We start from the raw sequence: 10,768 nt of genomic DNA, 5'->3' as shown, positions 1-10,768 counted from the left end.
CCGTTGAGAAGCTCTACTCTATAGCAAAATCAGCCCTCTAATTGGAAGGGAAATGGTCCTGGGTGGTAAAAACAAACAATATCCACCAGATCTTTTGTATCTCAGCCTGTTTCCATTGTTTCTAGCCCTGGTTGTAATCCAGCTTCCAATTTTCAGCATCACCAGCTGTGTGTGCTTCTCACTCACAGTATGACATTTTGATTCTTTGTCTCTTGCCCTAGCATTTAATCAGACACTCTCTCCTTTGCACCCTCACTGTCCCGTAAATATATACCTTTTTTTATGAAAACAATTATGTATTTCCATAGCTTTGCCCCAAATAATGAACTCCTTGAAAACAGAAATTGTGTCTCACTTGTGTCTGAGTGCTGGTACTTGGCACACAGTTTTTCATAAATGAATAAAAGGACTTTCCATCATAGGTGGAGTAAGGCATGGGTACAATCCTGCCTACTGTCAAGTTGCATGGAGCATGACAGCCAGGTAGGGGCATCCATTTCAGAACCATTCAAAGGGGAGTGTGCCAGGTCTGCTGGGAGTTCATACTTATGCAACAAGCATCACCATTTTCATGAAGAATTATTCTAGGAAGACCCTCTTTTTGTAGCATTTATGACACTCCCAGAGGACACCAGTGCCTGGACTGACATCCTGTCTTCACTGGAACAGCGTTTCTCCTAGGCTCTTTGTGGCTTCGACTTGACCAAGGTCTGATTATAGTTCTTAAGCTCAGAACAGTAGAATCGCTACGTGAAAGAAGCTCTTGAGATAGTGTTCTGTGGTTTCCTCACAAAGGAACCAATAACTGATACCTACAAACACTGTTTCCCAGTGGGTTTCTAGAAATCAAAATATACCTTACTTCTTTTTTTTTTTTTTAAATAAATATACTATTGCTGACCTTTGCATATGCCTCACATCTGGGAGACTTCTGGAAGTCCATTGTCACGTGTGTGCCCCCTCTCATAGTTCCTTTTCTGACCACTTCCACTTACCCCAGATTTTTAGACTATTCTCATGACAAACCCATTCTTGATTCTTTTAGGTGATTTTTTTTAGGAGGCTGTGCCACCAGCTTTTTGGGGGCTTGTTGGTCATAACTTTAAACAGTGTCCCAAGCAAATCCTACCTTTGGTTCAACTATCCTATTCCACTTGAGAAGCATGTTTTTTCCAGTTTAGTTAAATAATAAACCAACACATCTTCTTGCACAAGATTTTTCAAGTTATACTTACCAAAAGAAAGAAATTTTATCTCATTTTCTACTATAATTGTTTTTCTGAGCTCCATCTGAGCAATGGTCCTCACCATCCAGCATGTTTTATAATCACCAGAAGGCTCATTACAGCTTTGATTTTGGAATCTGGAGTGGGGAACAAGAATATGCATTTCTAGCCGGTTCCCAAGTGATACCATTGATTTTGGCCTTGGAACTACACTTTCAGAGGCACTAGATTATAAGTTCCTATAAAACAGATTTTTATATATATGTGATCTTTTCCTGTGCCTTAAACTTACACTGGCACTCATATACAGATAGAATGAATGCGCTAGTGAAGGAGTGGTTAAAAGGAAAAAAAATCTATGAATGAATTATAGAAAAAAATCTTCACAAAGATTCTATTTATAGTTACCCCATTTCCCTTTTTTAGTTTCATTAAACTTTGATCAAACTCTTATAATTTCATTTGAATAAACATCCCTGGTTGGTGTTAGCAACATATAAATTGAACTAAAAGAAGAAATGTAAGTAGTTTACTTTTCCAAATTTTAAAACAATTCCAGTTTTTAAAATTGCTCTGGTAATCCCCTATATTTTAAAATTAAATGGTACATAGACCGTTTCACCTCAGGCACTTAGAAAAGGGAGTCTTAGCAACAAGACCCTATCTTTGCCAGGTTGTTAGGACTATGATCAAATTGCCAACCACTCGCTCTCTATCATGTTTTCAAATAATTGTATTAGTTATATCAATAGGCATTCAGAGGTTAGAGCTCATTCCAAGAGTATGGCGATAGATGAATGATGGTCCAATTGGATAATGTATTATATGTTACTAACAGGCAGTTGTGTACATGTGTTGAAGTTACCCTGGGAGTGACAGGCTTTATTCTTGGTGAAAGTATAGAAATATATATAAGGCGCTTCTCAGATATGTAAGGGCTTTTGTTTTCAAGAGATTTACCACAGATAATTAAGGACCACACAGAAAACATTCTTATGTACAAAACTCTTCGGAGCTTTTTCTCTTGTATTATGCCTGGAGAGTTCTAGCAGCAAGCCTGCATGGCCAAGTGTGAGAGCTGAGAGGAAGAGTCTCTTGAGTCCTAGTCACAGCTGTGCAAAACCATGTTAAGAAACCCCGCCTACTGCCTGCAGCAGGGACTGCCCCAGTTTGCTCACTTCTCCACTCCAGGAATTAACAGGTTATGACTACTCATAAAGGGTACTCTCTAGTACAGAAACAGAATCGCCTAAAAAAGCAGTGGACATTTTTACCATCATCAAGGCATCAGTTAATGAAGGGATCAATTAATGGCAACTCCGGATAGCAATGTGTGGCATCAGGAAGCTGTTACTTTTTTTTTCTCCCAGAATTTCACCACTTATTTAGGTTTTGTGACATTTGGGATGCTGATGTTTAAAAATGGAACTTTTTAAACTGTATCATTTTATAAAATTTCCCAGGCAGAAAGCAATATATCATAGCCTTTAAGACTATTGAGTGAGGTTCTGGAATCAGCCAGCTAGGGTTCGACAAAGAAACTTCAGTTATGTGTCTTATCTTTGCTTCATTTCCTTAATTGTAAGATAGGTTTTTCACTGATGTGTTTTTAAAGATCAGATAAGTAATATAATTAATGCAATGCCTGGCACCCAGTAAATGCTCAATAGATAGCTGCCATGATTATGTTTGTGTGTTGATGGCAGTCTTTCTGATAACCCTTTTGTAGACCAGCTGGGTCAGGTCCTTATGCCTGGCATCTTTATCCTCACTTTACTTCTAGCTCTGTGTCAACAGTCACAAGAGTGAATGGCACATAGTACAGTATAGAAATTTGTACCATTTCTCATTCAGTCCTGTCCTTTTGACATTATGGTTTATTTTAGTCAGGGCTAGAATAATTGCCCTAGTACTTCAAGGTTATGAAACATGCTAGCAGTCGAGACAAAAATGTTCTGGCTTGTACCAACTTTTATTAGCCCATTTGCCTCTCAGGTAAAATGAGGAGCAAAATAAATCATCATTCTTTAACTACTCATTATGTTTTCTCTGTTCCTCTGAGTAAGAGGAATGGATGAAGCTCAACTACCTATTTTCCATTTTAAGAACTAATTTGTCCTTGTGCAGTTTTTTTTTTCCTACCATTTTTTGGACACTTTTCTCTTTTTCGTTGTAAAGTTTCATTTCTTTGTTTCAGTTCTTTTGGCAAAACCAGTCCTCTTCCTTTCTAATTGGGGTGATTTCCACAGTGAAACAGGTTTCAACTATGGAGTTTGTAAAGTCGATCCATTTAACACTTGCATCCTTGTTCCCAGAGGCACCTAGAAATTGCAAGTGTAATTCCCCTTAAGATTAAGACATGAAGACAGAGATTTGTCAGCTCTTTTGAAAAAACAAAACAAAACAACAACAACAAAAAAGTTCTTAGAGTCTTGACTATACACACATAAACTAACTTCACTTTTTTTCTCATTTGTGGAACTGCCTGAAAACATTGGATTTTCTTTGAATTCTCTATGTAGAGATTAGTTCATGCTGACACTTGCAGAACTTTTAAATCTAATTAAAGCAAGGATACCATAACACTATTTTAAGAGACTTCTTGCCCTAGTAACTATTTTTATCCCTTCAGCTCTTGATTTTTCTCCTTTTTTGGAACCTTCATCTTTAACAAACAAGTAACATCAAAATTGCCAAACCATTTCACTCTCACATTTTAATTACCAGGAGTGTGTATATTTTTCCCTTGTTGCCCCATTTACCATTACCTGAGATGCAAAAATGATTGAAGATGGGAAATTGGACAAGAATGTGTGCTTGTTAGGTCTGTCTGCCAAGGACAGAGCAAGGTCAAATTTATATTGGCAGTTTGTTAGGTTGAAATGAACCACTTCAAAGCAACAGGAAGGCAGTTCTTTCCTGAGCAGGTTGACTTAAATAAATGGTTTTCATCACCTAATAATTCTAGTTATTTAATTATAAATGACCAGTCATGCAAGTATTAAAAGGACGAAAATGGTGTAATAGACTAACCATGGGATCGGAAGCCATGTTTAAATGTTTTCCCTGAAATGATTCTCTGCACTAAGAAACCTTGCAAATAGGAAATGAATAAAATGATTGTTAATTAGATTGCATCGATGTAATTAGTAATCTAGATCTAAAAGATATATTAAATGTGCTACTTAGCAGTTATCAAAAATTCAGTCATTAATGACACAGCTGCACCAGAACAGAGACTATTTCATCAGTAGAGATTTTACTGATAAAGAAAAATGTGGATATAACAACATTTTTCTGATGATATCAAACTTTCTTTTTGTCTCTCCCCTTCAATATACAACTAGTAAGACATCTATAACTCAAGAAAGGCTCTTCTACTGAACACACCAGGATACCTGAAATGACCACACAGCAGTATATTTGTGTTGATTAGAACACATGTAGGAATCAGGGTAAAAGTGAAAATGGTGTCTACAATCCTGTCTGCAGCAGGTAAACCTGCAGCTTCAGAAAACCATTAATAGTAGCAACTTTCCCAAAGAGATTGAAAGACTATTTTAAAAAAAGAGGGAGAGAGAGAGAATATCTTCTAGAACTGGACAACTAAATAAATGAGGTGAAGAATACATTAGAAAGCAATGAAACCAGTGCAGACCTTTTGGAAGAGAAAATAAAGCCATCAAACATCAGTGATAGAGACTTTTTAAAGACACTATGAAGAAGAAGAAAAAAAAAGACAAAAACAAACAAAAGTACCCTCCTTAGGCTATCATCATATTTCTCAGCTGAAATTCTCAGGTCAGGAGAGAGTGCATTGACATATTTAAATTAGTGAAAGATAGAAACTCTAGCCAAGAATATTCACTCTAGCAAAGCTATCTGTTAGATGCAAGAGGGAAACTCTTTCCCAGAGAAACAAAAAGCTGAAGTAATTTACCACCACTAGACCTATCTTAAAATAAATATTGAGATGGGACTTTATTTGCTACTTATAGACAACATGATTTTATTTATAGAAACCCTAAAGTCCATAAAAATTTATTAAAAATAATAAATACAGTACAGTTACAAGATGCTACATCAATATTCAAAAATATGTTGTACTTCTATATACTAACAATGAACTACCCAAAAGAAAAGAGAGAAACCCCACATACGCATTCATCAAAAAAGATTAAAATGCCTCTAAATTAATTTGGCTGGCCCTCCCTGGTGGCGCAGAGGGTTAAAGCACTGCACTAAGAAACTAAAGCCACTTCCACATGAGTTCAATTCCCGCCTGCCCCCAAGGAGATCCACATGGCGAGGCAGACCTCTCCTGACCCTCCCACTGCTCCCCTCAGCAGTGTACTTCGTCAATCTGCCTGTTCTGCTCCCCACTCTGTCTCGGTAAATCCTCTCACACCCCACATCTCTGGCCTGTACCCCAGTTCTGTATGAATAAATAAATCTTCAAAAAAAATTAATTTGGCTAAAAAAGTAAAAGACTGACAAAAAATAAGTAAAGACACTAAAGCTCTGAACAAGGACCTGGACAACATGGGACTAGTGGACTTCTATAGAATACTGCACCCCAAAAAATCTGAGTACACATTTTTCTCAAATCCACATGGATCATTCTCTAGGATTGACCACTTACTGGGTCACAAGATAAACATCAATAGATACACTAAGATCGAAATCATACCAACTATATTCTCCGACCACGAAGGAATCAAACTAGAAATAAACCATATGAAGAAGGCAAGAAACCCATCTACCACATGGAGACTAAAACCCACACTACTGGAAGACCATTGGATCAATGAGGAGATCAAAGATGAAATTAGAAAATACTTGGAGAAGAATGACAATGACGACACAAGTTTCCAAAACATATGGGACACATTAAAAGCAGTTATAAGAGGAAAATATATAGCAATACAAGCTCACATAAAGAAACAAGAAATAGCTGAAAGAAATAACCTAATGTCCCACCTTAAAAAATTGGAAAAAGAACAACAAAATAACCCCAAAGCCAGCAGTAGACAAGAAATAATAAAAGTCAAATCAGAAATAAATGAAATGGAAGTCAGGAAAGCAGTCCAAAAAATCAATGAAACCAAAAGTTGGTTCTTTGAAAAAATAAACAAGATAGACAGGCCACTAGCCAGACTCACAAAGAAAAAACAAGAGAAAGCACAAATAAACAGAATCACTAACAAAAGAGGAGAAATAACAACAGACCCAGCAGAAATCAAAAGAATAATCAGAGAATACTATGAGCAACTATATGCAAACAAATTGGACAATTTAACAGAAATGGATAAATTTCTACAACTCTACAACCACCCAAAGCTAGATAAAGAAGAAATAGAACAGCTAAACAGACCAATTACAAGCAAGGAAATAGAAGAAGTAATCAAAACTCTCCCCAAAAATGAAAGTCCAGGACCAGTTTATCCCCATACTTGTTCTTCCCATCTCCCTCCCCTCTAGTAACCACCATTTTGTTGTCAGAAACTAAGAATTTGTTTTTGTTTGCTTTTTGCACATTTCACCTGAATGAAATCAGACAGTATTTGTCCTTCAGATTTGCTCAAATAATTTCTTTCTAAATATTTAAACATTTTTTGATGAATAAAAGAAGTATTTTATTTATATTATATATCACTCCTATATGAAATGTATATGTTGTGTGGGTATTTTTCCTATTCTGTATTCATTTGCTTCCTTAAAGGTTTCTTTTAAAGAATATTTTTACTTTGATAAAATCTAATATATGATGGGTTTTTTTTTTCTTTTCTGGTTATTGCTTTCTCTGCCATAAGAAATCTTTGCCTAGATCAAATCACAAAAATATTCCGTGTTTTCATCCAGACAATTCATAATTTCAGCTTTATACTTAGTTCTGTGTCCATCTCAAATTAATGGTTATGTATGACATGGGGTATGAGTCAAGGTTAGTTTTTCCCCATCTGGATATCCAGTTCCACATAGTTTTCTTTTGTGATAGTATCCTTTTTTGTTGTCTGTGATTCCGTCTCTTTGTCTTTGATATTTATGAACCAGTCTGATCTGTTACACACAGCAAATACTCAATACATGTTATTTGAGTTGCATTAAAGATTTAGAGGATAATAGAGGACTCAGGCAATCTTTCAGTGTCTGCTTTTATGGTATCTGTCCAGCATATTAAATGTCAGTGTATCGTACCCTATTCAACCCTTGAATTAGGATTAGCTGCCAAGAATATAGATTGGGCAACAAGGTGATGACTTAAATCTTTGTCTTTGGCTTTTTGGGAGTGAAGAATGGAGAAAAAGTCAGCTTTTTATTGAAATGTTAAGGTATGGTTCCTCATTATATTTCATTTCATCTTTATAACGAACTTCCATGCTAGATAAGGAAATATGAGTACTAGACATTTAAATGACTTTCATACCATACAATTATTAAGTTGTAGAACTAGAAGTTCTCCAATACAGTAAAATCTTGAGGAAAGCCAATAACTTGACTCCGATATAAAATTTCTATAGTATAATTAACACTTGATTCATGTTAATGTGTATAGAACTTAACAAAAATTAAACATAATAACTTATGAATCAGCTCTGTCAAGGAAAAGTAAAAATCTCAGTGTTTATACATCACTCCAAGTATGGAGTGACATTTACCAAAAAAAAAAAAAAAAAAAACTTTGAAAAACATTTGAGCCTAAGTCTGTATGGTAAGTATTCACTAGATAGTTAAAAAGAAAAAGGAAAAGAAAAAAAAAAGATTAAAACTATGAATAGCTTCAGAGTGAGGGCTCACACACTATCCATGATTTTTTGGGATACCTCATATTCAGATTATAGAATCAAGCTCTTATTTCAGAAAGCCACAATATTCACCTACAGTGTAGATTTGAATGTATCTTTTCCCCCTTGTGGTAGTCTTCAGTGGATGGCTGATCTTTTCTTTATTTGCAGGCATGCTTCAGAAGAGTCCTTCTGTCGATGACTTTGTAGATGCCCTTGTTGGTGACTTGGATCTGGACTTTGAAACTTTTCTCATGGATTCTGAATGACGGAAATGCCTTGAATTTTTCAATCAAGATCATGTCAATATTACCTTTACTATAAATGCTGCAGCTGTGAGACTCGTTTCTAACTTCAGCATTCACTTCTGGACAACCTTAAACTAAGGAACTTGGAATAAATAATTTGTTTTAATTATGCTGGCTTTTAGCCTGTTCAGCAGTTTTGGAGCATATGGAAATTCCTTAGAAAACACCACAGCAATGCAGTTTCAGGTGTGGGCATTTCCTTAGTCCAACCACTCTCTTGTTAAACTTCTCCCCCATTCCATTGATATTTACTTGGCTAAATTAGAGACTTAAGAATAAGCCCAAACACTTTACTGTCATACATTCTTCACAAAGATTACACATACAATTCTTTTGAATGATTACTATTCTTAAGGCCACTTGACTAGGCTTTAAAAATGCACTTGGAGTAGTCATTTACAGTGACCACTAAACCAAATACAGTATCCAAAGTACCTGTAATTAAATACAAGTATAATTAATAAATGATGTGCCAAGATCCAGCAACTGATGGATGAGGAAGCTTGGATTCAAATCATGTCTTGTTTTTATCCTGAGTGCATCTGCTTTCTGTTATCACACACTGCATCATAGTGTGTTAATAGGAAAGAAATTATTCACTGGGTTTTCCCATTATCAAAGTAAAAAATGTAATTATAGACTTTAGTTTAAAATGACAGTGGCTGGGTCTCTACCTGCTTTTTACTAAATGACCAATGATGATGCAAAAAACAGTAAGATTAAAAATCCCCAAAGCAGACACATGTCAAACTTGTTCACAGAGTCTGGCATACTTTCTACAAGCTCAGAAACAGATGAAACCAGATGAAGAAATGTCAGTGGCCCTCCCAATATCCCACCCAACTGAGCTAGCTTCTCCAGGATGCAAAGGGGAAGCCCCTTCTTTGCCCACCTCCTGCCATGCTGAAAAATCTAAAGTGAGTCACTGGCCTGCTGCCAACATGGCACTTGCACAAGCCACAGTGCCATCATCTGTCCTTCTTCCAGCTCTTCCCCATTTGAATTGCTCAGTCTATGAGCTCTTGGAAGCTGCAAACCAGAGACTACCTTGGCAGGAAGTGGGGTTTCCTCTGTACCTAAAACAAAGTGGGGGAAGGAAAAGTGATGCTTGGGTGAAGCTGGCAATAGAAACAAACCTAGATACTACTGTCCCAGGGAGGAAGCTAGCTGCTTCCATGTTCCTTCCTGTTTATTCACAGTATATGAGCCAATGTAAGGAAAAGTTTTATTTGGTGAACTTGAACTACAGAAGTGCTAAGTGTATCCTGGGAAATGGACTTGGAGAAATAGACACCAATCTAATAGCCAGTTATAGGTAAATCTGCAAAGGTACTTGAACTTGCTCCTAGGTGTATTGACCATGACAAACCTCTGTTTCTTTATTACTCTCTTTTCAGTTGAAGGTGAGTAAGCAACAAAGTAAATCTGCAGGGAGCCTCTGTACAAACATTCTTCAGGCAAAAGGAAGATCACCTTGAAGATTGTAGCTTTGAAAATTACTATTTAAAGTAACTGAAGTACATGTAGAAAACCTCTCAGGCATTCTTAATGAGATGTGAAAAAAAATTCAGTGTTTATGATAATGAAAACCATAAAGAGAACAAGCAGAAATTAAAACACAATAGGACAAGCTAAAAAGAAGAAAGAAAAGCAAAGAAACTGAAACACAGTAAGTATAATGATTTAAAACCTTATCAGAGAAGAAAAGAGCAAATTATTGAGAAAAAAAGTTGAGAAACATCTCATAGTGCAGGTTATCATTTCCTATTATTAGGAAAATACAAATCAAAACAACAAAGGGATTTCACCTCACACGGTGAGAATGGCTGTCTTCCAAAAGACAAGGAAAAAAAAGTGTTGGAGAGGATATGGCAGGGAAGAGAAACTTATTGGTAGGAGGGTAGGCTGGTGAAGCCATTATGGAAAGTAGTGTGGGAACTTACCAAAAAATTAAAAGTGGAAAAATAGAAATTCCATAGCAGCCAACTATCCTAATTCTCAGTTTTACCTGGAAAATACGAAAATACTAATTTTAAGAGATTAATGCATCCCCATGTTCAATGCAGCCTTATTTTTAATAATCAAAACTTGGAAACAGCCTAAAGTATCATTGATTGATAGATGGTTGTACTATCAATCAATGTGGTATTTTGCTATTTATACACAATGCAATAGAATTCTACAAGATGAAATCATGCCACTTGCAACAACATAAATGGGCCTAGAAGGTTTTATGCTTAGTGAAATAAGACAAATACAGAAAGACAAATGCATATGATTTCAATTCATATATGGCGCATAAAGAAAATGAATGAAATAAAACAAAAAAAAATGTTAGACTATAGTGTTTACCAGAAGGGAAGAGGGTGTGGCTAAATTGGTAAAAAGTGTTAATAAATGGTGAAGAAAGAAATATGTATCAGTGAATTGATATAATGTGTAAAAATGT

The 10,768-nt window shown here is 35.9% G+C and overlaps 1 protein-coding gene across 1 annotated transcript in view; it reads left to right on the top strand.

Annotated features, from left to right (window-relative positions):
• MIPEP (mitochondrial intermediate peptidase) overlaps window positions 1-8,790 on the top strand; it is a 134,601-nt gene extending 125,811 nt beyond the window's left edge. Inside the window, exon 21 of the mRNA XM_012723165.1 lies at window positions 8,124-8,790. Within this exon, the coding sequence (XP_012578619.1) occupies window positions 8,124-8,280 (157 nt within the window). The 3' untranslated portion in view covers window positions 8,281-8,790. The remainder of the gene's footprint in view (window positions 1-8,123) is intronic.
• Window positions 8,791-10,768: the final 1,978 nt, after the last annotated feature.

The sequence above is a fragment of the Condylura cristata genome, unplaced genomic scaffold (genome assembly GCF_000260355.1).
Source record: "Condylura cristata isolate star-nosed mole 26May11 unplaced genomic scaffold, ConCri1.0 scaffold00010, whole genome shotgun sequence".
Lineage (NCBI taxonomy): Eukaryota > Metazoa > Chordata > Mammalia > Eulipotyphla > Talpidae > Condylura > Condylura cristata.
This window is presented reverse-complemented; position numbering and strand designations above follow the sequence as displayed.